Source organism: Panthera onca, chromosome C2, assembly GCF_046562875.1.
Source record: "Panthera onca isolate mPanOnc1 chromosome C2, mPanOnc1 haplotype 2, whole genome shotgun sequence".
NCBI lineage: Eukaryota > Metazoa > Chordata > Mammalia > Carnivora > Felidae > Panthera > Panthera onca.
Genome location: NC_138347.1, coordinates 158,600,090 through 158,628,065, shown reverse-complemented (window position 1 = coordinate 158,628,065; position 27,976 = coordinate 158,600,090). Strand labels below are relative to the sequence as shown.

The window sequence follows — 27,976 nt, the reverse complement described above, 5'->3', positions numbered from 1 at the left end:
ATTTTGACTTCCCTGGCAACACCTCTGTGGAGTTCTCTTCAAAGTGTGAGATTCTGACTTTTCAGGAATGATACTTTGGAATCAACACCTCCTCAGTCCCAGTTTCACCATCTGACAGGAGAAAGAGAAATTGCACATATCACCCATTCTCTACACTAGAGGAAGGAGAATTATCCAAAGATAACAAGATGTGGTAGATCACAGGGCCTTACAAGGAAGAGGAAGTGTTCAAAGTCAGAGAGAACTGATTACAAATAAGATGAGAAAAATAAGGGTAGACCCAGAGGCCGAGGTAAAGGCTTAAGGGAAGACAGGACAGGAACCCAACAGGTCCAGGAACAGGATCAGCAATGAGTAATATAAAATCCACCCTGGTTTCCTCCTATCTTATACTCTACTCCCAGAATTGGAGTCATCTAACTAACTCCTCATCTGGTCCCTAGACAAAATGAACTGAAAGATCCTTAGTTTACCAGCTCTTCAAAATAGTTTGGCTTTTAGTTCTTGCTGACCGATTCCCCTAATACCAATGATATAGTGGCTGGCACAAAACAGATGCTCAAGAATTGTTTCAATGATCAGCAACTGAGATTGTCTTGGGGTATGACTAAGATTTCATGTTTTGGTCTAAGTCCAGGTATGAGGCCCCTATACACATCTCTGTTCTTAAGACCGGTCTTAATAAGGGGTAACACAGTTCTTCTAATACCAGAGCCTACTGGAGCCTAGTCACACCATAGCCTACTTTGTAGGGATTGCTCTGTAGCTGAATCTAGCCACATGTGCTCATTCCGCTTCTCATCAAGCTACCACTCTGACAAGCTATCACTAAATCTACAGTGTGAAACTCAGAGGCTGAGGGGGGGAAGAGGATTAGCTAAAATATGGCACGGGAAACTCTGATAAGACCTTGCATGATACAATGGTAAAGTATCTAATAGTGGCAAAAGGGTGAAAGTAGGAGACGGCACAACCAAAAGGGGCCAATACATGAAACCCATGTCAGGAATGAGCAGGAACTTCCCAAAGAATTTAACATGAAACTTGGGACATACAGGTAATCCTTGCATATCTCAAATATGGAGAAGATTGGGTCATAAAAAGAAAACAGAAAGATGACTGCATGATACGAACACATAATTAATGTTCCTTTTACTATGTTCCTTTCCAGACTTGTCCATATTTATAGTCATATAATCACAAATATATAGTAGATATAATTTTGTATCCTACTTCTCCAAGTTTTCATACGTAATCTTCCACATTGCTATTTAATCATAAGATCATTTTATGACTATATAATACACTGCCAACTGAATTCATTATCATTTACCTACAATTTTGCTAGTGTCAGACATTTCTGTTGCTCCCTGAGGTTTAACCACTGTCAATAATGCTATCATGATCACTTTTTTTTAAGTCTATTAATTTATTTTTGAGAGAGAAAAAGAAAGCATGGGGAAGGGGCAGAGAGTAAGGGAGAGAGAGAATCTGAAGCAGGTCCCACGCTGTCAGCACAAAGCCCAACTTGGGGCTCAGTCCCACAAATCGTAAGATCACGACCTGAGCAGAAACCAAGAGTTGGACCCTTAACCAACTGAGCCACCCAGGAGCCCCTATCATGATCACTTAAACAAAGTTTTCTTCCTACTGAAATATATTCCTAGGATAAAAGCTCTACAAGTGAGTTATTGAGTCAGAAGAAATGAAATTGTTTTGCAGTACTGCCTTTGCCTTTCATAAAAGTTTGACCAGTTTCCATTGTCTCATAGCTTTGTGATAAACTGAGTCACACTCTCTGAAGGAGAAGCATGTCCAATGGTGAGTGCTGAAGACAAGCGAGGAAGGATGAGAGCCTCCAACTGAGGTTAGAGTTCATATCTCAGGAACATAGGTGCCACTGATGCCATACAGGGACACATACATACGAACTTGTGCCGATGATATAAGGGGGAGGCAGAGAAAATGATGGTAAGGGGGCGGACTCTTGTCAGGATCCTGAAGCACACTCACATCCAGCTGCCGCTACCCCTCCTAATCAAACAGGAAGAAAATCAGTAAGAAGCTAGAGGCCTGCAAAGCAGAGTCAGACAGTAAGTGAAGCCACTTCCAAAATTCTCTCTGAGAAAGTTGATGGTTCTTTTTGAGTTGTTTTTTCATTTGTAATCTTCTCTGAAACTTTTCTTCATACACGCTTTAAAGTAGTAATTACTGAGCATTCTACTTTGTACAAATCTCTGTTTTGGATCTAACAGGGAAAATTTTTAAAAGCATTATTGCAGAAAAGGAGAAAAATACAAACTAAAAGTAGAAAATACACACTCTCGGTAGTATGAATGAATGGATGGATGAAGAAGTGGGTAAGTTTATATATTTACTGCTATTGAGGGCTCTAATCTTGCTAAGCAAACTGTGTTCTGCTAACTTGTATTTTTTTTTTTTTTCAACGTTTTTTATTTATTTTTGGGACAGAGAGAGACAGAGCATGAACGGGGGAGGGGCAGAGAGAGAGGGAGACACAGAATCGGAAACAGGCTCCAGGCTCCGAGCCATCAGCCCAGAGCCTGACGCGGGGCTCGAACTCACGGACCGCGAGATCGTGACCTGGCTGAAGTCGGACGCTTAACCGACTGCGCCACCCAGGCGCCCCTTGTATTTTTAATAAGTATCTTTTTATAAGTATTACTTAGGAAAAGTTGGGAAATGACTTTAGAGGAATGGATTCCCATAACTACTAGAACAAAGGATTTTAGAGATTCAGAACGAGACAATGCCTTGAAGCCAGTATGTCTCATTTCTAGGCATGACTGATCTGAAGCTTCCCAGTTAGCTAGTGACATAACTATTCTATTGTTCAAGGCTGCTATGGAAAAGATCTTGTTGTGGCTTTCAAGAAAGAGGTATCCATGGAAAATGTTAATAGCCAGGTATTTACATGGCTAATCCCCAATACGACTGTATTAGAAGATGTGACCTCTAAGGAGGTAATTAAGGTTAAATGAGATCATAAGAGTGGAACCTTGATCTGACAGGATTAGTGTGTCCTTTCAGTAAGACATGAGAGAGAGCTCACTTTTGTTTCCACTCCTGCCTCCCCTCCCCCCAACAAACTGAGGACAGCCATATGAGCACACAGTAAGAAGGTGGCCATCTATAAGCCAGAAAGAGAGTCCTAAGTCCTTACCAGAAACTGAATCAGGTGATCACCTTAATCTTAGGCTTCCAGGCTCCAGAACTGTGAGAAAAGGAATGTCTGTTGTTTAAATTACCCAGTCTATGGAATTTTGTTACGGCAGCTTGGGCACACTAATATAAGCATAAAGTATCACACCTACCTTTAAGGAGCTTACAATAGAATAAATGGCAAAAAACTAAGAGACCAAATTAAAATTTATGAAGTACCCAATTAGGAGGTGAAGGGGGCTAGGGAAGGGAGTGATTATTGGGGCCAGGAATGCTCCGAGAAAGGTGCCTTAAAAAGGCAACCCTTTGGCTGAGCCCCAGAAGAGGAAGGAATTGTTTCCTCAGAAGGAAATGGGAAATGACTTGCACAGGGCCAGTGTACTTAGAAATAGGTGGGAGATTACACTATCACATAGCTTCACGATGGCGGGAATTCTGTCCATTTTGTTCACCTTTGTCTTCCCAGCATCTAGCACAGTTCCAGGCATATAGTAGGCACTAAAAAAAATTTTTTTTCACGAACAAATAAAGGAATGAAAAAATTACGTTGCCTGAAGTCATATGAGCCTGAACGCTGAAATTATGGGGTATATATGGATATAATTTAATATATATTATATATTTGATATATAATTTGAAACGAGTACCAACCATTCTCATTTTCTTTCCCGATTCTATATTCTTTTTCTACCTTGCTGTTCTCTCTCACTCTCACTTGTCAAGAATACAGTTTTTCAAGCATTATCATTCATTGTCCCTCGTCCCCATACTTCCCTCCACATCCCAGCACATTAATATTTCTCTCAGCATCATGAAGTAGAAAACTGGAGAGAGGCAGCTGGGTATCCTATGAGTCGCATTTGAGGGACATAAAAAGAAATAATCCAAGAGACGCTACCTAGGAGTAGGGTGCTCATATATCCTGGTTGTCCCAGAACAGTGCTGGTTTATACTTGCTATTCCAGCATCATTAACGGCAGCCCCCTTAACTAACAAAAGTATACCAAGTTTGAACAGTAAGTTTTCTATCATCCTACATAAAAGTGAAATTGGGAATAGAATGCTTTAGGGTATAATATTGTATGTCAACTACACTTCAAATAAAAATCTTAAAAAAAAAAAAAAATGCTTTAGGAAGATTAGCCTGGATGGGTTAGAGGTGAAAAAAAGGAATGGAGGAAGGGAAATGAGTTGAGAGACAACTTTAGGAATGCAGTATGGGTGACCATTAGAGGGTCTGCCACTTTCTAGGTGCCCAATAAATGTTTGTTGAATGAATGAACAAATGAATGAGATAGTCAGACCCCAGTCCAGGATAAATACAGGATAGAGAACAATGAAGTCCAGCTGTTTCCAGGAAAGCATACACTTTTATCAGACTAGATACAGAGGATGACTAAAAGAGAGAATTCAAGGTTATCAGATCCAGGTCTAAATATCTATAATGGTAGTGTCACTGAGAAAGATGAAGATGTAGGAAAACACTTCAGATAAGAAGAGGAAGAATATGTCAGGAATGCAAATTTAAGAATAAGAGGTGACAGAGGAAGTCATGAGAAAGTATAAGCTCACTGAGATGGAGATTTGGGTTAGAAGAGTAGGAAGGGAGAAAGAGAAATGCACAAGGATGTGCATAAGGAAACCCAGGGCAGTTCTGGGGGACCGGAGAAGGAAGCAAGACTTATCAGATCAGGGAGGGCCAATCCGAGGAGAAACTGGTCAAATGGAAACCTAACTATTTGTCCTCTGCCTGACTGGATGGAAAATTCCCTCAGAAAACTAGGAGGGAAAGTGAACTCTTGGCTGGAGAAGTAGGAGCAGGGATAGAGGAGACCACAGAGCCAGCAGGACACTAGAGATACCCAAGCAACTGTGCATAAAAGCACACTCTCAGACAACTGGTAAACGGATGAGAACCAATGAGGCCCCCCCAGATTTCTGACCCACAAATCCCTGAGATGGATGGGTGAGTGTTCTGATCTCAGGACCACCATTCAGTTCAGGCTGTGAGAAATTCACAAAGAGCAGAAAGAGAAAGAGAAAGAGGTTTTACCTTGGGATGTTGTATTCCCTTAATTCGCCACATCACCTGCCTGTTCAGGTCACTCTGAGCAGTGGTCACATGGCCCTTGGTTACTGATTGGCTGCAATGGGGTGAGGAATAAGAGGGAACACCTGAATATTCCAGACAGACAGATGAATGAAAGATAAAAATGAGGGTGCCTGGGTGGCTCAGTCAGTTAAGCATCTGACTTCAGCTCAGGTCATGGTGTCACGGTTCATGAATTCAAGTCCCACATCCAGTGAGCTCAAGCCCCACTTCAGGTGAGCCCTGCTTCCCCCCCACCCATCTCTCTCTCTGCCCTTCATGGGTCTCTCTGTCTAGCTCTTTCTCCCTCTCTCTTTCTGCCTCTCACTCACTTGCACCCTCTCTCTCAAATAAATAAATAAGTAAATAAATAAATTTCAAAAAAATCGAAAGGAAGGAGCACCTGGGGGCTCAGTCAGTTGAGCGTCCAACTTCAGCTCAGGTCATGATCTCATGGTTTGTGAGTTTGAGCCCCGCATTAGGCTCACTGCTGTCAGCACAGAGCCTGCTTCAGATCCTCTGTCCTCCTCTGCCCTGCCCCTCCCCCACTCTCTCTCTCTCTCAAAAATAAATAAAACAATTTTTTTTTTAACTGAAAGGAAAAAAAATAAAAGAACTGGGAAAAAATATCAGAGGAACTACTTGACCTCAGGAAGAAAAAGGCCTGTGCCTTAAACATAAAACAAAGCCTGACGTCATGGCCAAACTGGATAGATTTTACCATATAGAAATCTCTGTACTTCGAGGAAACACCTTAACAAATCTGTAATATAAACTAGAGTTGCTTTATACTAGAATTAATTGGGTGTATGCCTGTGTCACTCTGCCTCACAAGTACACACTCAGCTCTAAGCCCCAAAGAGCAAGGCCCATGGTATTCATATGTGGATCCCACAAAGTTCCTAGCACAAAGAGGGCTAAGTAAATGTTGTATGATTTGAAATGTTAAACAAATTTAAGATTTTAATTCAATCTGGGTGTAGGGACGGTGAGGATCGCATCTGACCTCCACTTGTTCATCCCTTTAGTCCTTCATACTTGTCTGAACACCGTGACAGTATATTTGCAATCTCAGCAATGCTGTCGCAACGGGGCCATCCAGGGGCCCCAGTTCCCTGAGAAACTGACCTAGGCAGAGATTCTCAGAATGTCAGAGCTAGAACAGATCGTCCAGACCTCCTGGTGTCCTATATTAAAATGCCGTGATGGGGAGACCGAAACTTAGAGGAAAGCTGCGGCTCAAGTCCAAGTCTCCTGACGCCCAAATTTGAGTTCAACTATATTACCTTTCCTCCCATCCCCAAACTCTATTCCTCAAGGTCCAGAGGCCCCACTCCCACTTCTCTGATTCTTTCCTGCTCAGTAAATAGCCATCCAGAAACGCTCCCTTTCAGCTGTGGTCCCCTTTCTCTAGCATGTAGGATTCCTGTCCCCAGATAACAAATTTCACAGCACAGGTCTCACCTGCCCAGCACAGACAGCCTCACTCCAAAGATCTGCCCAGCACAAATCTTGCCTGATCTCTTCCTTGAGTTTGGTGTGGAAGTTCCTAATGGGATGCTGAATCACTGTAAACAGACAGAAATGATTGAGTTCTCGGAGAGCTCAACTCCCAGTGGACACTCAGGGCAGTGTCACATACTGGGCACCTTCCTTTCCCAAAGAACTGTGAGCAGTAAGGGTGATAATTCCCACTCTGAAGATGAGGAAATGAAGCTCCCAGAGGCTGAGTGACTTGACAAAGGTTGTGCAGCAGGTGAGAGGCAAATCTGCGTCTGAAGGTAATCCTCATTCTATCAAACTACAGTTGCTGCTTTTCACTTGTTCTGTTTGATATCTAAAAATTCCCATATTCTTCTCTAAGCGCAAAATAAATTCCAACTGCAACCCAACTTTTTCCAGCAGACGTCTGCAGCAGAGGGATGAGAAGGGAACCTTGCTGAGTCAAATATCTTTAAAGAGAAAACTAAGCCCTTAATTAAAGGGAGGATAAGAGGAGAATGTTTTCTTGTTTCTTGTTTTTTTAACAATTACCTATTTCTGAGAGTTACTGGCCCTCACAATTCGTTTTGTTTTCAACCTCTCCAGATTCCCAGACTCTGCTTCTAACCCTTCAAGCTTCTTCCATCTCTTCCCTACCAGAAAATACCTCTGTTTTGTACACAACTGTAACCACAGGACCTAGCATCTAGTGGTAGGTACTTGAGGATTTGTTGAATGAATGAATGAATGAATGAATGGATGAATGGATGAATGGATGAATGGATGAGCGAGCAACCTTCGGGAAAACCCTGTCCTCCTGAGTTCCTTTCCTTCCTGGGAACACAGCGGGGAACGGACCGGTGTTCCGATTCAAACCGGTGTTGAAGACGGGTGGTGGAGTCCTTTGGGCCTGGCTGGGATCTCGACTGCTGTGACCAGGGCAGCCTGCTGACTAGGGGCGGGGATGACAAAGTTCTGTCACCACTATGAGCTCGGTCAGAGCGAGCAGCTACGCGGAGTGAGAAAGGAGACCCCGGACAAAGGGGCAGCACCGAACGCGGGGAGGGAGAGGCCCACAACGACCCAAGTAGACACCTCCTCCCTGTCGCCGAGCGTGCTGCCCTCAAGGAGGCCCGGCTCCCGGGCGGTGGCCCCACCCACTCCCAGAACGCGGACCGAGCCCCCACGCCAGCCTGCCACATACCCCTCACCGAAAGCGCCCGACCCACATCTTGGAACACAGCGGAGAAGGAACTGCGTCACGGACTCCCCACTAACCCCCATCCTCACCCTCCGGCCCTTCTAGGCATCTGGAGGTTTCCGCATCTCTGTGTCCCGGAGGCTGGAGCCTCCCGCCCCCTCAGGAGACCTCTTGCCCCGCCTCCCGCAGTTTTTGCCCGGGCATTGGCTGGGAGGATGCAAGGGCTGGGGGAGTGCGGAAGATTAACTCTCGAGGGCTCCAAAAGGGGTGGAGCCAGGGAGAGACTTGGTTAGGGCGGGAAGAGGAACCAATCAACTGGGAAGCCCTTCTCTACCCGAGAGGCTCCCCGAAGTCACGTTCATCTTTCCTTCCACAGATCCCGTGCCTTTCAGCCTCCAAGCCAGGTGCAGTTACCGCTTACCCGCAGCGTATAAAAATACGTATTGCGTGCCTACTATGTCACTGTTTTAGACGCTGCAGATGAGGTAGCGAAGAAAATGAACTCGCTGCCTCGTGAGGCTTACTTTCGAGTCAAGGGATGCAATGATAAATAAATACCTCTGGGGGAAGAGTATTCCTAACAAAGGGAACAATCAGGAGCAAAGGCCTTGTAATCAGGAGGGAGGTGGGGCACACATTTCAGTCCTTATAGACCATAAGGACTTTGGATGTGCCACAAATAATATTGGAGGGTTTGGGAACCAAGGAGTGACATGATCTTACCTTTTTCTTTTCTTGCCACATATTCCAGGTTTATTAGCTATTAGATACAAAAGAAGCCAAGAAACTTGTTCCCACAAATTCTGCAAATTTCTTGCTGGTAGTCCCTGGTCATTCTGACAAAAACCTGACATGGACATTTCACTAGATGGCATAACGTTTTAAAATTTTGCTTTAGCTGCTCTGTTGAGAATAGTCTGTAGGCGGGTGAGAGTAGAAGCTGGGAGGTTGAGGCTATTGTAGTATTCCAGATGAGAAACGATGAAGGCTTGGATTAGTTTAGAAATGATAGAGGTGATGAGAAATGCTTCTGCGTATAAAGCTGATGCCTGAACAATGCAGGGGTTAGGGTCACTGACCCTGTGCAGTAAAAAATCCACATATCACTTTTGACTCCCCCCAAACTTAGCTAGTGTTAAGCCTGTTGACCAGAAGCCTTACAGATAAGTCAATTCATACTTCTGTAGGTTATATGTATTATGTACTGAATTCTTACAATAATACCAATTTTTTCCTAACATTTTTTTGTATTCCCAGGCTACACAGTTCTTCTGTGAGTTTTCTCAATTGCCCACATCTCCGAGTTTTTCCAGTAAATTTACTGGGGGAAAAAAAAACACATATAAATGGACCCATTCCAACCTGTGTTGTTCAAGGGTCAACTATATTTTGAAGGCATGGTCAACATGATTTGCTAATGAATTGGTTGTTGGTTAAGGATGACTCTACAGTCACTGATGTGAGCAACCAGAGTAAGTTTGCCTTTTAGAAATAGAGTAGACTGAAAGAAGAATGGTTTTAGGGAAAAGGATCAATAGTTTTATTTTGGATGTGTTAAGTGAAAGATGTCAACTAGACATCCAAGTGAAAATGTCAAACAGGCAGTTGGAATAAGAGTGTACCAGGAGCTCTCTTATCCATTAGCTCATGTAGGTGAAACAGCAACCCTGCCACATTTCAAGAAGGAGACTGAGAAACAGAGATTCAGAGAAATGATAAGACTTACACAAGTTCATGCCCCCTAGTTGATCCTGGACGAAAAACTCAGGTCCATGACACTATTGTCACAATATCAAGAAACACTTAAGAAAAATATTCATGTACATTAAGACAGTTATGACCAATTAAGTCTAACTTTTCATGTATTCTTTTATTTGAGGGAGGGGTCATTAATTCTGATTCAACATGGTAACTCTACATTTGGTCCCAGGAGGTAATGATTACTCTCCTTAATATTCTAGCCCAGTTGTTCTCAAATTTTAGAAAGCATAAGAATCAGTTGGACCCATGTTAAAAATACAAGTTCCAGGGGTGCCTGGGTGGCTCCATCAGTTAAGCATCTTTTTTTTTTTTTATGTTTATTTTTGAGAAGTGGGGAGGAGCAGACATAGGGGGACAGGGGATCTGAAGTGGGCTCTGTGCTGACAGCAGGCAGCCTGATGCAGGGCTTGAACTCATGAACCATGAGATCATGATCTGAGCCAAAGTTGGATGCTTAACCAACTGAGCCACCCAGGCACCCCAAGCATCTGACTCTTGATTTCAGCTCAGGTCATGATCTCACAGTTCATGGGATCAAGCCCCACCTTGGGCTCTGTACTGTCAGTGTGGAGCCTGGTTGGGATTCTCTCTCTCTCTCTGATCCTCCCCTGCTAGTGTGTGCTCTCTAAGATAAATAAACTTAAAAGAAATACAAATTTCAGTGCCCCTCATTCAATTTGTTGCCTTTATCTATAAGCGTATTCTTTTTTTCCGACAAAAATCTATTCACTCGGTCCAAAATGACATCACTGTTCAGAATCAGGGTATTTTGAGGGTTACAATTGCCTAAATATTCAGCATTTCCATCTTTATCATGACATTTGCCAGCTAAAGAAATTCCAACTCATATTTGGGTAAATGAAGTCAATATCCAGTTTTTCAGGTCTTACTTTATTGGTCAAAATAGTGATAATGCAATGCTTCCCTTTGGAAATTCAGCCTATTTGAATATAGGTCTCTCAGGCTGTTAGAAAGGATCAAGATACTTCACTTCGAGTGATATATGCACCCCTATATTTATTGTAGCATTATATACAATAGCCAAGATATGGGAGCAATCTGTGTCCATTGATAGATGAATAAACGTGCTATTGATAGATGAATGCATAAAGATTCTTGTTTGGGACAGGGCAGGTAGGGGCACACCTTTACCTCTGCCCCAATACAAGCTGTTCATTAACTTTGACTCTAGCATATTGCTCTGGACAAATCAGAGGCCCCTGACCAGATGTGCAACTTCTCTTATTCCTGCAGACGGTTGGGAATTGCCCAGCTGTTCCTGATCCTACTGTTCAAGTATCCCACATGTTCACTCTCAGAAGAAAACTTAGGGAACCCCGGAGACGAGGTGAATTGTCTAGTTTTTCCCACGTGGCTCTCTAAGGTCTCTTAAAGAAAAACCACAACTATCATTGCTCCAGTGCTCACTAGGATAGATGTCCATAATAAACATACAGCTCAGAGAATACAGTTGTTAGTGGTTTAATATTTAGCACCATGGCAGCTGCCATGACCACCTTTTCCATAAATGGCCCTTGTAATAGACCGCATACATCCCAAATCCTAAGGGCACCAGTGTGGTGGTTCCCAAGGAAAAGCTTGAGTGTCAGCAATTTTTGCTCACTGCCAAAGCAGCCTGAATGCTGACTGGAGAGTTTCACTGGTGGTGTCTTCTTGACATCAGGACATGCTCTATGACTTGCCAGGGCTGCTACAGTTATGATGTAATTGCATTTGTTTTGGCCCCTCCACCCTTGGGAAGCAACATAGACAGTCACAGACATAGACAGCAACATAGAGTCTCAGTAAGGGGATATAACATTTTTCAATTTTTTCCAAAATGGGACTCAAAGTATATAATTAATGTATACAATCTAAAGACTGACCATGTACATTTGTGCCCCATGGCCCTGAGCATGCAGCTATGGTTACCACTCCCTCTTCAGTCTAAGGGGAATATATATTGTCCTGTGATTACTTTGTCTAATAATCTCACCATAGCCAAATATTGGATAACTATTGACTCTGTTCATCTCCATCCACAATCCATATGGCACCAAGTTGGCATTCAGTTGGGAAACTGAGTATCTGTAAATGTATCATCCATATAGAAGACAATGCAACTGGAAGGGATCTGGGGGAAAAGCCTGTTAGATTATCAGATTATCATTGTTTTTAATGAGCCAACAATTCCTAACCAAGCAACACTTGAGGAAGACCCACAGGTCAGAAAAGGGGTGGGTCATCATACAGTTCTCTCCTACTGTGGTTTCATGTAAAGCATTCACATGCCTTAACAGGGGGTCTGTACCTCATCTTACGTAGCCCTGTGCATACATTAATGGGAAGACTATTGTGGTTCAGTGAGGAGTATCTACATTGTCCTATTCTAGATCAAATAGTTGTACCATTAGTTACCTGGAGCCAGCTGACATGACACTTCTCTTTATACAGCTGGAACAAGTGCTTCCATGAGGCCCCATCAGGCTAGAAAATGTCCTAACGTTAGAATCAGAGGATGATATTTTCCATTAAGCAAAAGCTACCTTGTGAATACTCACAATTTGTCCCTAACAACTAGAGGTTTTCATGAAGTGAAAGTTTTCATGAAAGTATCCTTCATAGCAGGAGGTCAATGCCTTGACAGAAATGTTTCCCATTTAGTACAGAAATGGGTACTGAGTATTGTCTAACTCAGTAACTTTTTAGTACCCATAGTCTCTTGACCTTTCCTACTAGATTTAAAAGCAGAACAATTAGGGTTGGGGATGTAGAGTATAGGTGTGGAATATTTTCTTTCTGTGCATAAGAGGTAAGAGGATAATGTGCATATGAGGTAAGACGATTAAGTGTCCAGCTCCTAGCACCTTTACTGTCATATCTGACCACTTAAACTATCTCCTGGGTATAAATTCACACTAATTTTTAAAAATAAAGTGGGGGTCCTTTATGCCACTACTTAACAGTCCAGTAAAAATGATTTCTGGATATATATTACCAAAATTTACAGAGGGAGAAATCTAAAGAGTACAACCACTGAAGAATCAAAATGTTGCTAAAGATATGTCCCTCCCAATTACCTCCTCCTCAAAAAAGGATCTGGCCACTATTTTTAGCCTTCAATGAATAATTCCCACATTATGCAAACTATTTAAGAAAACAAAAGAGAAATAAACTTTCCATATACATTTTGGAAAGCCAGCCAAACCTTAGTAAATTAAATCTAGTTCTCTACATTAAAAAAAAAAAAAATCATCACAAACAAATGGATTTTATTCCAGGACTTCCAGGAAACTTCAATTATTTGGAAGGTTGTCAAAAAAATATGAATTACAAAAAGAATAGATGACATACACCAACACATTTTTAAAAAACTTGATAGAATTTAGCAACTCTAAGTGTAATCATTGCTATAGTGGGTACTATGTGCCAAGCACTGTTCTAAATGCCTTATACTTACTAATGAACTAATTTTATCCTCACAACCATAGCTTTAATTTACAGATGGAAGGACTGACACACAAGGAAGCTAAGTGACTTGGCCAGGGCCACATACCCTAGATGAGTGGTAAGCCAGGATTTGAGTTAGGATACTAGGATTTGAGTAGGATACTACTGTACTATCTTGCTTCTTCTAAAACAGGAATAGAAGGAAACTTCCTAAACACAATAAAGTGCCAGAAACCAACAAGGAAGTAATGGTGGTGAGATGTCCAGAATACATGGGGAAGTTCTCGATAAGGCCCCCATTTGTGATATTCCACAATGAGATGCTGCTTCCATCTTTAGAAGCTTCTACTCTAGTTGGGGTGAGAACAGGGATATCAGGCCCAATTTAAGGATGGTCCACCTAGAGAACAGAGTTTTTAAAAATTATTTATTAAACAACTACTATATGAAAATTATCTATATGCTAAAAGAAATACATATCATATCTAGCCTCAAAGGGCCTACAATAAGTTGATATGAAAGTATACACATACACACTGAGAATAATTGACAAGGTAGTTTAACAACAGTTGTACCAGCTGTAGCACCAGCTAATTGGAAGCAGTAAGGTCAAAAAAATAGATGTTTAAGAAGGATGACGGAGGATTTCAAGAAAGCCTTTTAGTGATTAGAGGGATCTGAAAGGATCTAAGGGACATACATTAGCAAACAGGAAGAAAAGGTTTTATAGATAGGGAACACAGGTGATGAAGGTCTGGATTATTGTGGAAGCTTAAAATCTATAGGGATGGGGCACGTGGGTGGCTCAGTTGCTTAAACACCCGACTTCGGTTCAGGTCATGATCTCACAGCTCATGAATTTGAGCCCTGCGTCGTCAGGCTCTGTGCTGACAGCTCGGAGCCTGGAGCCTGCTTCAGATTCTGTGTCTCCCTTTCTCTCTGCCCCTCTCCCTTTCCTGCTCATGCCCTGTCTCTCTCCTTCAAAAATAAATAAACATTAAAAAAATTAAAATCTATATAGGGAGAACCTTTGCCAAGAGTAAAGGAAAAGATGAATCTGACTTGGAAAGTGACTTATGCAGATGGTAAAATGGAGGAGATGTAGCACACTAAGAAACATAGAATCTCTGTCCTTGAGAAGCATACAATCTGATTATGGGATACATAACTAAGAAACTGGATTTCTCAACAAATCCAATGAAAGAATGGACAAACAAATAAATGAACTTATAAGTACATGAAATGTGTAGTCCTTACTTTACCAAGACTGAGAAAGGATTACACGTGACTCCCACTTTTCTACCTTCATGACCCACCAGAAAGTATGCAAAGAATGGCACATTTTGAGGAGCAGTTTTAAGAGATCAGGATGAGCATCCTTCTTATAAATAAAAGCTTAATTCAAAGTTCCTTGGAAAATCATGCCTTAAGAAAGTGAGCGAGCCAGACCTGAATGTTTGTCTCCGATGTGAGTTCGCTGGTGGTGATTGAAAGTGGAACGCTGACTGAAAGCTTTCCCACACTCAATACACTCGTAGGGCTTCTCTCCAGTGTGAACTCTCTGATGTACAATGAGCTGTGAGCTGTCACTGAAGGCTTTCCCACAATCACTACATTTATAGGGTTTCTCCCCAGTATGGGTTCTTTGATGTACCATGAGACTGGAGCTATAACTAAAGACCTTCCCACACTCATTACATTCATAAGGCTTCTCACCAGTGTGAATTCTTTGGTGTATAATGAGGTGTGAGTTCTGATTGAAGGATTTTCCACACTCATTGCATTTATAGGGCTTTTCACCTGTGTGAAGTCTCTGATGTCGAATAAGACATTTACTGAGACTGAACGCCTTGCCACATTCATTACATTCAAAAGGTTTTTCTCCAGTATGAATTCGCTCATGATCAACAAGTTGAGAGTTCTGATTAAAGGCTTTCCCACATTCACTACATTTGTATGGTTTTTCCCCAGTGTGGAGACTCTGATGTCGAATAAGACATTTACTCCGACTGAAGGCCTTGCCACATTCATTACACTCATAAGGCTTTTCGCCAGTATGGATTCTCTGATGATCAGTAAGATTTCTATTAGAACAGAAAGCTTTCCCACATTCACTACACTTGTAAGGTTTCTTACCAGTATGAAGTACCTGATGTCGAACGAGACTTTTACTCCGAATAAAGGCCTCACCACACTCATTGCATTCATAAGGTTTCTCTCCAGTATGGGTTCTCTGGTGGTCAATTAGTTGGGAACTCTGAGTGAAGGCTTTAGCACATTCATTGCATTTATATGGTTTCTCGCCATTATGGAGTCTCTGGTGTTGAATAAGATGGGAGCTGTGTCGGTAAGTCTTTCCACACTCACTGCACTCATAGGGTTTTTCCCCTGTATGGGTTCTGAGATGAACTATGAGCTGAGAGGTCTGCCTGAAAGTCTTCCCACACTCATTACACTCATAGGGTTTCTCTCCAGTATGGATTCTCTGGTGCCCAATGAAGTGCGAATTCCGATTGAAAGCTTTACCACATTCATCACACTGGTAAAATTTCTGTCCCTTGAGAACTCTCTGATGTTCTGTAGCACTAGAGGACAGACTTGGATCCTTATATTCATCACATCCATCTTTTGTGGATTTACCTTTATCCTTGTGTGTTAGTTTGAAGAAATCACTTTCCAGTCTGCTCCCTTCCTCATCTGAGGGTTGCCCTTCCAGCTTCTCTAAAGCACCTTCACAGGCAGTTCCTGCCTCTGGTTCCCCAGAAACCACCCCACAGAGGCCTCCTGATGTCCCATCAGATGACCCCAGTCCTTTAGAAACTTCCTGCTTTGCAGGCAAATCTGGACACTCCATCCTAGCCTCATTTGCTGCCAAAAGAGAGAAGAAAACAACTTTTATTCATTTTGCATCCTATTAAGGAAACAGAATCATCAGGATCTACGTATCTGAAAAAACCTTCACATTAGGGGACACAGTAAGAGGCGACACAGTAAGAACAGGACAAAAGTGGGAACTAGCTCAAGTTTTTCTTCATGGACAGAAAGATGAAGAGGGAAAGGACGATGGGGGGGGGAGAGTGGACAGAGCTCTGTCCTGATAGCTCTTAATTGCTCCAATTAATTACCCAATTCAAAAGAGCAATCAGGGGCACCTGAGTGGCTCAGTCGATTAGGCATCTGACTCTTGATATCGGTTCAGGTCGTGATCTTGCAGTCGTGGGATCGAGCCATGTGTTGGGCTCCACGCCGAGCAGAGACTGCTTGGGATGCTCTCTCCCTCTCTCTCTGCCCCTCCCCAACTTGCGTTCTCTCTCCCTCTCAAAATAAATAAATAAACTTAAAAGGAAAAAAAAAAAAGAGCAACTGGAGGGCAAGAGAACAGACTGTACAGACGGGTGATCTTACAGAAGTCACTTAGTAAAATGATGAACTCTAACATCCTTTCCAACCATGCCATTGTCTGCTTCCACGGTTCTCAGCAAAGATATTGAGGGGAGAAAGGAGTGGCAAATACCTCAAGTCAAATATGAGAAACAGTGTAGGCAAGCACAATTAGGAAACAAACGGACCAAAAAAAGTGATTCTCACGTGTCAGGACAATGACAAGATTCAGAGAAGCCATGCGTTCAGAAAAGCATGCAGGGGACAGCAGAGCTCTAAAAGTGGGGGTCCTCTAGTCCCTGGGGCACTGAACTGGTAGAAGGCAGTACTGCATTCCTACGAAAATTAAGAAAGGGATCGATAATTTGAAATATGACTCAAAATATGTCTTTGGTATCTTGGTCATCTGGAATCATAGGAAACTGAACAGTTCAATCTTTCCTTTGGAATCTAGAAAAGATGGGAAGAAGCAGGCAATCAGTCATGGCTAACCACAAAAATGTTGGTTCCTTTTAATCACATCTTAAGCAGGGCCACAACCCATCATGGCATTTTAGCACACGGAAAGTTATAGATATCGGGCTCCTTGGCTCCTAAGCCCACCCACCCTCTTCAGATTTGGCTACTGTCCTAGACTTGCCATCCAGAGAACCTGCCCCCAAAACATCCCCCTCCAGGAAGCTGTCCCGCCTCCGTCGTTCCTGAAGGGGAAGCTGAGGCAGCCGTGCTTTGTGCCTCATGACAACTGGTCTCATTACATCTCAGACCACGACTGACCAGGGCACCAGGCCCAAGGGTAGCTTCTCCGTACCTTACACATCAGCCTCTGCTCTGGCCAGGAGCAAAGTTTGCCCAAATAGAGATGATACTTAATGGCTGAACCACCCTTGGAGTCCCTCTCTAAGTAAATCTGCAACTGGAAATGGGGCAAAATAAAGAAAATAAAAACAAGTAAGAGCTCTAAGCTGAAATGAGGCAAGGAGAGAAGCCAAGCCATTAGGAGCCACGGCATGCAAAAATTATGAGGGAACAGAAAGTCTAATCAAGAAGATGCCACGAGAGGACAAAAGGTTCGGAGTGAAGAAAATAGGTAGCCGTGGAAGGAGAAAACAGGTAAGCAGGGAGCAACTACTACATTCCCTGGCATAAAAATTATTTGCTGTTGTTGCTGAGGACCCTGTGCTGCTCTGGGTCAGGGCCCAGTTTCCATGGGCCCCATTTCCCAAAGGATGGTCTAGCTGGCAGGTTTGATCAGGGTTTCCATTCCTTCAGCCTTACTGAAGTAACACAACTCAGGACTTACAATAACACGAGTGGTTCCCTATTCCTTACAACTACAAATTCTAACCAAACCACCTAGCTCAATTAAAAATGAAATAAAGACACTGCTTATAATTCGAAAGCTGAGTGATGGGTGCGTGACAGTTCATTACACTGTTCTCTGTACTTTGTCTTACGTTTGCAGCTTTCTGCAATAAAAACTTGAAAAAGAAGCACATAGCAAAGAAAACGTATAGAATGCAGACTACGTTACTGGGGAGCAGAATCATTACCCAATGAGGCCACTCTGCGATAATTTTCCGGCATGAGGCTCCGGTACACGGCTCTCTGACTGAGTGCCGGACCTTTCCACTTCCTCTCGGTATAGTCCACAGACAGGAACTCGTACGCTGCAGAACCCTGGAATGACAAGCTTCTATTGCTCAGGGATATTCCCGGCAATACATCAGGGCAGAGACATCAGGGTACCCAGAGCCCAGGGTGGGGCCCTGGTGGGCAAACGGGTGCTGGAGGGAGAGAAGCTGGGATGAAACAGAGTTCGTGAACTCAGCAGGCAGGACCCAGTTCCAGAGGGTGCGATCAGGCTGGGAAACCACAGGAGCACTTTCAGAATGGGCCAGGGCCAGGGCCAGGGCCCGGAGATGAGTGCTAGCTGTTCCTGCACCACACACGGGAACTCAGGGAAGACAGACTCAAGCTCACCTGGGGCCTGACCATCCGAAGCACAGTTGCTGCCGCCTGGTCTCCTGACTTCCCGGCTTGGGAAACGGCAGGCACCCGGGAAGCACACTGACCTGACGGAGGAAAGAAAGCTATGAGGACAGCCCTGCCTTGGCTCCAGTAAGGTCTGTGTCCCAGTGAGTGGATTCGAGAGAACCCAGGCGGCTCCACACACTGCCTCTCATCCCTCTTCCAGGCAGGCGTTTTTCTGAGGGTGCAGAGGGTCCTTGGTCAAACTGAGAACTGGCCATTCCTCCCAGCCCTCACTCGCTTCAACCTCTCTGAAGGAAGCTATACTTCTGCCCGCTTTCTCTCCCCATGGCTTCCCTAGCATCAGCCCAGCCTGCTTTTCTTCTCACATCTCTGGCCCCTCGTTCTGGTTTCACTTCCTTCTCTTGCCTTCTCGTTATGGACACTGGAGGCTCTCAGACCTCAGAGCATCTCTTTTTGCTCTGTCAGAGATCTCACCGACTATCAATGCTCTAATGCTGCTTTCGCAGTTCCTAGCTCTTTCCTAGACTCCTATCAGAAGTTTCCAGTTACCTACAGGACGTTTCCTTTGGGTGTCCCTCATCACCTCAAATTCAAAATCAAAAATGGACGTTCTGACCATCTTCCTTTCCTGACTTCCCTCTTTCTGTCAATGAATCCAAACACTGGCCAAACCCCCTAATTCTTCCTTTCCATTGTCTCTTGGATTCTTCCTTCATATGTGTGTCACATCAGTCAATTTCTATTCCACTCAACATTGCTCAGACAATAATTGCCTCACATCCATTCTGGCACACTAGCCTCTTACAGATGCTCTAAGCCATTGGTCTTACCATTCAATCCACAATGGTTACATGTCAGAATAGTCCTCTTGAAATACTGTTTCTAACACATCAACTCTTGCCCACCAAAATTTTCCTAGCGTCAACCCTAAGGCCCTGTATAAGCAGACCCTGGGCGCTGAAAAATAGTCCTTCCTCATTACACTTCACTGGGGTCCAAGGAACCCTCATTTACAGTTTTTGTTTATATCCTCTGCTCTGGTGCCTCTCACTTTTCCCTCCCCTTCAAATGCTACCCCATTTTTCATTGTTCAATCCCACTGCTTCCTTCTCCAATAAGCATCTCCTGTCTGCTCCAGCCCACAGCGATTTTTCTCAATGTTTATGATGTCCATTGTGTTCACTCTCATGGCATCAAATGCCCGGGGATAGATGTCACTCAACGTATCTTACAAAATGCCTCTTCTTGCAGTTATGACTCACTCTCTGCCAACTGGATAACAAGCTCTGTGAAAGCAGTGACTGTGTACTATATCTCTCTGGTCCCCAACAGTGCCTAACCTATGACATGTGCTTGACTGAAACTTGCTAAATACATGAATGATTGGAGAATAAGCAATAGGAACAGACAAAGTTACTAGGGAAGAAAGACAGAGGGCAGGACATTGAGGGATTCCAACAGGGTGGGAGATAGGGAAATAAAGGAAAGGAGACTTGAGGAGAAAAGGGAGGCAGCACTTGAGGCCAGAGCTGGGGAGTTGAGTACCAGAGTGCCCATTGTGGAGGAGGTGTGTCCCTGGGTCCTGAGGAGGCGCCAGGTGGGCTCCAGGGGCTGAACCCTCACTGAGGGGCGAGGTAGGAAGAAATTCTTCTGATGTGCCCAGGGCTGTGGTCTCCTCCAAATGTATTTCCTGTTCCTGTGCAGGAGTTGAAACCTAGGAACAAAGTATTATAATTGGATTCATAACAGTGCCCTTCAAGGTATGGAACCCAAAACCTCTAAGAAACATCCCCAAAAGCCAGGAAAAGAACAGCCAATGTCCTTCCAGCCCCAACAGTACAGCCTTCTGGGGGAAAAACTGTCCAAGCGCAATCTATAGCATGCAATTCTGCTTGCTATCCCTCTGTTGAACCTGTCAGTAGGAGCTTGAAGACCAGATTATAAAACCATTTCCATTTTGTCAATTCTTCACACACAAATTTGCTTACGAAGAACAATCTAGAAAAAGGAGCCAGGAGAGTAATTCTGTACACTCCCTGTGACCTTAGCCTACAGAAAAGGCCAATCAGAAGTACCTAGGAAATTGGGGCGCTGGGTGGCTCAGTCAGTTAAGTGTCCAACTCTTGGTTTCAGCTGAGGTCATGATCTCACAATTTCTGAGTTTGAGCCCCACGTCAGGCTCTGCACTGACAGCTTAGAGCCTGCTTGGGACCCTCTCTCTCTCTCTTTCTGCCCCTCCCCTGCTCCCTTTCTCTCTCTCAACATAAACAAATAAACTTAAAAAAAGTACCTAGAGAATAAAAAATGATAGATGTATGTACATATATGTGCATATATAATACTACTGAAGCTGACAGCAGAAGCAATGGCCCAAAACAGTGCTGACAAACCATGACAGTGTTTCTAATTTCTCTCAGTGAAAGTGTTTCCTCTTTAGAGAGGCCATCTCTGACCATACTGACAAAGCAAGGGTAGTCACTATCTCTCAAATAACCTGGTTACATTTTCTATATGTCTTAATCCTTAAATTATCTTATTTATGCCTTTATTGCCTATTTATCCCCCAATGAAATATAAGCTGTCTGAGGGTAAGAACTTTGTGTTGATCACTTGCCCCTAGAACAATTCTTGGCCTAATGATGGTGTTAATATTTGCTGACCGTCTCTTAATACTTTTTTTTCCCTTTCAATACTTAATACTAGTTTTTAAAGTTACCTGCAAACCCAGTTGTCAATATGTACTACGCCTCCAAAATAATTTATATAAAAAGTCAAATAAGATCAGATAGCACCAATCTTTAGAGACCTTGAAAATACCTCAGATCATAGGTATTTCTAACCCTTGCTTATTGTCATCACACCATCTCCGCACAGTCTCACGGTTACTTTTTCACCAGCATTTGGGGCAGAAAACCTAAGACACTATCTAAATGAATGACGTTTATAGGTTCACCTGCTTGCACTAACACGTACATAGTACAGCTTAGGTGCATAGGTGCAAATAACTTCTTCACAAACCCTGCTGGATTTGCCCCACTGGGTTACATCTGCTGAAATATGAAGGGACCCATTCCTTTATTGTATATCTCTCCAGCATAGTGACAGAACCAAGAGGCTCCCTGGAGTCTGTGGTGCCCAGGTTCTCCACTGGGCAGTCTTATAAATGGGAGTTCCAGCTCTTACATACAATTGCTGAGTACTGGCAGAAGACAGAACCTAACTGCATTGTGATAACACAGTCTTGAAATTCACCAACAATAAAATACTGGTCCAGTTCCTGTTTATTATATAGGACTCAGAAACTCCTAAGTTTCTTTTCTTTGTAGGCAAGAAAACCCCATTCCAATTTTCATTCTAAGATGGCATTCAACAGCAAGATACTAGGGAAAAACTAGTGGCTTAGAACCTAGGGAGCTGGAAAATTCTGATTCCCACACTCGATGGTAATTAGCAATAACCACACTTCGCCTAAATCTCATGGACAAAGAGAACATTCACTAACTCTGCCATCTTAGATGAATCAATTACTTTTCTGTCCTTGCATCACTTGTCAAATGGAGATGATTACTCTCTGCATATTTTTTAAGCCTGCTAGGAGCTGAAATAAGATACAGGATATAGAAGCATTTTGTAAATTGCACGATTCTACAGCCCAGCAAGGACTACCCTACAACCCTCTTCAGCCTCAAAGTGCACATTTGCACATGCTCACTCCTGCTGAGCAGAATGACTCTGATCTGCCCTGATATTCTTTAATCTCCTCCTGGCAAACTGCCATGAAAAAGCTTGTTTACTCATTTAGCCATAAATACATTTTCTGAGCCTATGCTAGGAAAGACAGACCCATGTTCTTTTTTTAAAAAAATTTTTTAAGTATTTATTTTTGAAGGAGAGACAGACAGAGCATGAGTGGGAGAGGGAGAGGGGCAGAGAGGGAGACACAGAATCTGAAGCAGGGTCCAGGCTCTGAGCTGTCAGCACAGAGCCTGACGTGGGACTCGAACTCACGGACTGTGAGATCATGACCTGGCCGAAGTCGGATGCTTAACCGACTGAGGCACTCAGGCACCCCAAGACAGTCCCGTTTTCATGTCCTCCCTGTCAGAGAACAAGCCAACAATAATGGCTGTAAGAAATAAGAGTCCAAAGAGCCTACTCCTAGGCAGGAGCCAAGAGTGTTCAGCTGCCCTGTCAACTCTAAGTTGCTCTCTTGAGTTTCTGACTTAGTCACCTTTTTCTGAGGCTCCCTGGATAAAAGATTAAGTTTTGATGGAAGGAACATTCTCTTCAGCTTAAGCATATGAAGGTGGGAAAGAGGGAAAATCTCCTTCCACCCTCCTCACTAAATGGCACTCAGAACATTTCAGCCACTAGTCTCTGCCCATGGTTGAACCTAGTTGCTCTCTAGACCCTGGTGATGGCTGATTTATCCCTGCGTTTACTTCCGTATCCAAAGAAATAATGGTTGACAATGGATTTAATGCCAAATGGGCATGGCCAGTACTCTTGGGAAAAAGTCTAGTCCTCAGACTCCAATCAACTGGAATTGATTCCCTAGGCCTAAGTATTGTAACTATTTTTTTTTTTTAAAGCAATGAATACAATGATATGCTGGGTACTTGGGAATTTTCATATACTGGTTTTCCCTGGTAAAGTACAAAGGAGTAAAAGTAGAGGAGAACCTAATCCACCCCACTCAGTTAGTTATAAGAGCAATTTTAGACTCATAAGAGCTAACTTACCATGTGTGATAGTCTTTTAATGTGTCAGTTTAGCACTAATCTGGGTGTTGTTGTGAAGGTATTTTGTACATGTGATCAAAATCCACACTCAGTTTACTCTAAGTAAAGGAGATTATCCTAGATCATCTGGATGGGTCTGATTCAATCAGTTGCAAAACCTTAAAATCACAGCTAGAAGTTCCATGAAAAAGTAATTCTGCATGTAAACAGCAGCTTCAGCTTGTGCCTGAATTCCAGCTGGCCCTTCCCGATGGTCTGCTCTATTGATTTCAGACTTGCCTGCCAGTCCCCATAACCACATAAGCCATTTTGTGGCAATAATGTAACTATATACACAAATGTAAGTATATAATATATATAACTTCCTACTGGTTTTGCTTCTTTGGCTAAACCCTGACTGATACACATGGTCACAGAGTTAGTTCCCTCTGTTGTCCTAGAAGCCAGATTTTCCACTGTTGACACACTGCTGACTCTCCAACTTTTCCTCTGATTTGAATTCCTTTGGCTTTAAATTTGAAAGAAGCCTAGGAAACAGGATAAACCAAAATTAGAATTGAAAGAAAAAAAAAAGGAGAGAGAGACCTCAGTTGGGTTTGGAAAGCTAGAAAAGAAATAAATGATTATGATGCCCTGAAATATCACCTCTGATAAGAAACCTAAAAGACAGCAAGAGTCGGGGCGCCTGGGTGGCTGGTCGGTTGAGCGTCCGACTTCGGCTCAGGTCATGATCTCACGGTCTGTGGGTTCGAGCCCCGCGTCGGGCTCTGTGCTGACAGCTCAGAGCCTGGAGCCTGTTTCAGATTCTGTGTCTCCCTCTCTCTGTGACCCTCCCCCGTTCATGCTCTGTCTCTCTCTGTCTCAAAAATAAATAAACGTTAAAAAAAAAAAAAAAAGACAGCAAGAGAGATAACAGACTCTGAAAAGTATGAGGAAGTGAGCAGTGAGAACTTATCAAATGAAGGCCCATGTGATCAACGCACCCCAAAAACTACCTCTCCCTACCGTACTCCCCCACTCTAACCAGCGTGTTGATCTTCTACCTGCCAGGAGTACTGTGTGGATCTCTAGGCTGAAGCTAGGCTCACGACACAGTATTTCACAAACTGATGCACAGAACTTGGCTGGGATGTGCATTTTTGTTTTTTGGCTTGAAGCACAAAAACTATTTCCTCTGTATCCATGGAACTAGCTTAGGAATCCTCTGGGCAAACCAGCCTAGATCTTAGGGAATGGAGAATTACTATTCCCAGGTTAGCCCAAGCACTAAAGAATGGTTCCAGAGGCCATTCTAGACTCATCCGCTCACCTCTCCTGGTCCACTGAGGTGTCTCTGGAAATCCTCCACCACAGCCACAGCCTCCTCACCATTCTCAGGTTGATGCAGCTGCACCCAGGTCCGGAGCTCCCCAGGCAGAATGGTCAGGAACTGCTCCAGCACCAGCAGCTCCAGAATCTGCTCCTTAGTGTGCACCTCTGGCATGAGCCACCAGTGGCAGAGCTCCCGGAGCCGGCTCAGCGCCTCCTGAGGCCCAGACATCTCATGGTAACATAACTGTCTGAAGTGGAGCCGGAAAATTTCACAGACGGGAGGGTGGTTCTTTTGGAGGTTGCAGGCCTGACCCCAGGTCTGGCTCCCTGGCTCCTGCTTCATGGTCTGGCGCCACTCCTGCTTCTGCAGAACCGCACCCCTAGGGATGAGGCCTAAAGTTCCCCTGCCTTGGGTGGCCATTGTGACCTCAAAGAGAAGCTTGTTTCAGCTGCAGTTTCTCCAATTAAAATGATGCTCTATAATTCAGGTTTCAGGAGCTGTTTTTCAGAGTTGGGGGTATAGGGTGATGGGGTGTCACCTATAGAAACACCAAGAGAGAAATCAGAGTCCCAAAGTGTTCAGTCCCAGGCTGATGACAGACCATCCACAGTTAAAACCCAAAGCTCCGGGGGGAAAAAAAGGGCACAATCAGGGCAGTCTCTCTAAGCATCTCTCCAAGTGACTTGCCTTCTTAAACTTTTCAGTGGCTCCCATCATCTACAGGATAAAACCTAAATGTCTATGACTAGCATTCACGGCCCTTTACCACCTGGCCTTGGGCCTCTTTTCTAGCCACACCCTCTAACACTCTCTCCAATGCCCAGACTAGAAAGGCTGTAATGATCTCCAAATGAGGAATACGCAAGGTGATGCAAAGAGTATATAAGAACATAGTAAGTTGCTATTTAATTCCTATTTAGCATATGTCTTATGTGTACTGAAATTCGCAAAACAGTACTTATATTTAATTTGTAAGTAAACCTATGTTGGAAGTAAATGAACCTATGTTGGAAGTGAATGCTCAAATCTCTTCTTTATTGTGACAGAAATGCACAACATAGATTGAGACTAACGCTCCAGAGACACAGCTAGAATCACATATACTCTTACCCTGATTGGATTTTTCTTCTTCAACTTTTGATAAACTCCTGCTCATCTGTCAAGACCCAAAACAAATACCATTTTCTCCTGAGTGCTTTCCTGATTGTCCCATGCAGGAAGAGAGCTGGAAGCCTCCCTCTCTCTACTTCTCACTGAAACACTGCTGTTTTAGTTTATGCACAACTCGTCACTCACACCCTCCTGCTAGATAGCCACCAAAGGAAAGGAACCGAACGGAGTCAGAAGATGCCAGACCTTTTTCTACTCAACCACCTCCCCTAGAAAACCTTCCTGATCTCTCGAGGCTTAAGTGTGGTTATTGCCTCAGTGGGCCCACAGCACCTTTTTCATTCAAACCTCTGCTAGAGCACTTCTCACACTGTGTTTGTGGTTTACATTGCTGTCTCCCCACTTTGTGGAAGGACTCAGACGGCAAGGCTGTTTCCCAGTCTTCTTTGTATATAGGTGTGCGTACAGGGCATACAGTGGTAAACATTTGCTAGACAAATGAATGTGACTCATTCAGTTGATACTGAAGTGGGGGGGAAAGTTGTATCCAGTTTATATATGCAAAACTCTGAGAATCAGCACCTTCATTGTAACCAGAGCGTCTAGGCTAGTCACCACGCAACTCAGGAACCTCGGTAAGCTACTTCTCTCTAGGCTTCAGTTCCTGTAAGGAAAAAACAAACACAAACAAAACACTTTAAAATAATCCGTTAATTCCGCTCTGAAATCCCACACCTGTAGAAAGTTCTGATCATTTTCCTACTTCTCTAACAGCTCCGAATGCTCAGCAGCTAATCTCGTCTGCACTTTTGAGTCTCCAAGTGTCACTTGACGTTTGAAATTTCGAGGCTGTCTCTCACTTCTGACGCTTCCTATTGTCTTTCAATGCAAGGTTGGGAAAACATCCACCTACATTTCGCGTTAAACCAGGGATTCTGCGGCGCCGCTCACCTGGCCACGTCTGCCCTTTTCAACCGCTGTACCGGCAGGTGCCCGGCTCCTGGCCAGGCACGGCTGATCAAGGGCACTGGACAAAGAGGAGGCTCTATAACCGGCGGCTTCCCGTCACAGGGACCCGCCGCCGGCCGCGGGGGCGAAGCGTGGGCCGGGCCGGCGTCGCCGATCAGTGCTGCGGGCGGCCGCGGCTCCAACCCAGCGACCCCGGCCCGGGCAGCACCTCCCTCCCCGTCCCTGGTCCGCTCACCGGGGTAGCGTGGCGGTGACCCCTGGGTGCGGGACACAGCCGTGGCCCGCAGAAGCGAAAACAATGGCAGAGCCGGAAGCGAGAACAAGGCCCACTTCCGGCCCCTCCAGGATCCCGGAAATCTCTCTGGCGAAGGTGGGCCCGCTTCCCTGCCCTCGGAGAAGGGGGGCTGGTAAGGGTCGGGGGGGGGGGGGGGGGGGGAGGCGTGGCGGGACCGTGGTCGCCAGTACAAGCTGCTCCCGGGCCAGGCCGGGCCACCTTAGAAGGGAGAGAGGGCGGAGACTCAAATGAGGGCTCAGGCTGCGCACTTGCTCCTCTCAGAGTATTCATCCCGGGTCTGCCCCTACCCCTTCTGCTGACCTTGGGAAATAGACCCAACTTCTGAGACTTTTTGTCATCCGAAAAATGTAGAGCGTAAAGTGTGCCTCACTGGGCTAGGAGTGCTGACGGGAGTAACATACAGATACTACATAGCAAACGGCCTGGCGTTTCCTGAGCGTTCAGTTATTATTACATTATATGTGATACCCAGGGCATTTTCACCCAATCTGAGTTTCACTGATGTGAGCAACAGGGCATCTCCATCTTACTAATGAAGAAACAGGCCCAGTGAATGATATTTTGGTCTATGGAAGTGGTTAATCTTTCCTAAAACAGTCCTGGCAATCTATGTCCATGGAAAGGTCCTTAGGGAGTGTGGAGCAGCAGGTAAAAGGTGGAAAGGTATGGAGACAACATAATATAGATGCATTTCTCTAGTCTAGCATCTGGGAGGCAGGAGTTACCCAGGTGGTCTTCACATGGAAGAATGGTTTGCAATAGAAGCAGGTTGTGAACAGGTCCTGCTGCTAACATGATTGAGTAGGCCCTGAAGCCACAATCTCTAGGTGTAATGGCCATGGGTGAGGGGCAGAAGATAAGATCAGGCCCTTTCCCATATAGTTAGCTATATCTTATGTAGCTTATTGTAGCCCAACAGGTGGGTCATTTACAGGGTGCAAAGTAACAGTCTCCTGGGCTATCCAAGCGTCACCAATATCTCAAGAGTTTCTGGGCCCATGTCTGG

The 27,976-nt window shown here is 44.1% G+C and overlaps 1 protein-coding gene, 1 long non-coding RNA gene and 1 other non-coding gene across 7 annotated transcripts in view; 1 reads left to right on the top strand and 2 right to left on the bottom strand.

Annotated features, from left to right (window-relative positions):
- Positions 1-27,017, bottom strand: LOC132682839 (zinc finger protein with KRAB and SCAN domains 7-like). 4 transcript variants are annotated; one of them, XM_078432549.2, is made up of 8 exons: positions 26,658-27,006; positions 26,289-26,370; positions 24,594-25,134; positions 20,088-20,256; positions 18,531-18,622; positions 18,101-18,227; positions 15,303-16,034; positions 1-111 (listed from the first exon to the last, which is right to left on the bottom strand). In XM_078432549.2, exons 3-8 carry the CDS (start codon positions 25,014-25,016, stop codon positions 62-64), a joined length of 1,593 nt encoding a protein of 530 aa, XP_078288675.2. In that variant the 5' UTR covers positions 25,017-25,134; positions 26,289-26,370; positions 26,658-27,006; the 3' UTR covers positions 1-61. The 4 variants fall into 4 exon arrangements, with proteins under 4 accessions (XP_078288675.2, XP_078288674.2, XP_078288676.2 ...); XM_078432550.2 differs by lacking the exon at positions 1-111 and having other exon boundaries at positions 15,374-15,483; positions 15,807-16,034; positions 26,658-27,005; XM_078432548.2 differs by lacking the exon at positions 1-111 and having other exon boundaries at positions 10,216-16,034; positions 26,658-27,008.
- Positions 120-8,636, bottom strand: LOC132682838 (uncharacterized). Its single transcript, XR_013549970.2, has 5 exons — positions 7,959-8,636; positions 6,737-6,840; positions 5,237-5,327; positions 3,185-3,681; positions 120-2,034 (listed from the first exon to the last, which is right to left on the bottom strand). It is a non-coding gene; the product is annotated as an uncharacterized LOC132682838 (transcript).
- The window catches only part of LOC132682843 (uncharacterized), a 12,810-nt gene continuing 11,769 nt past the window's right edge, over positions 26,936-27,976 (top strand). The window contains exon 1 of one of the 2 annotated variants that reach the window (XR_009611883.3): positions 26,936-27,045. This is a non-coding gene — a long non-coding RNA (uncharacterized LOC132682843). The remainder of the gene's footprint in view (positions 27,046-27,976) is intronic. The other variant, XR_013549971.2, reaches the window with a different exon arrangement.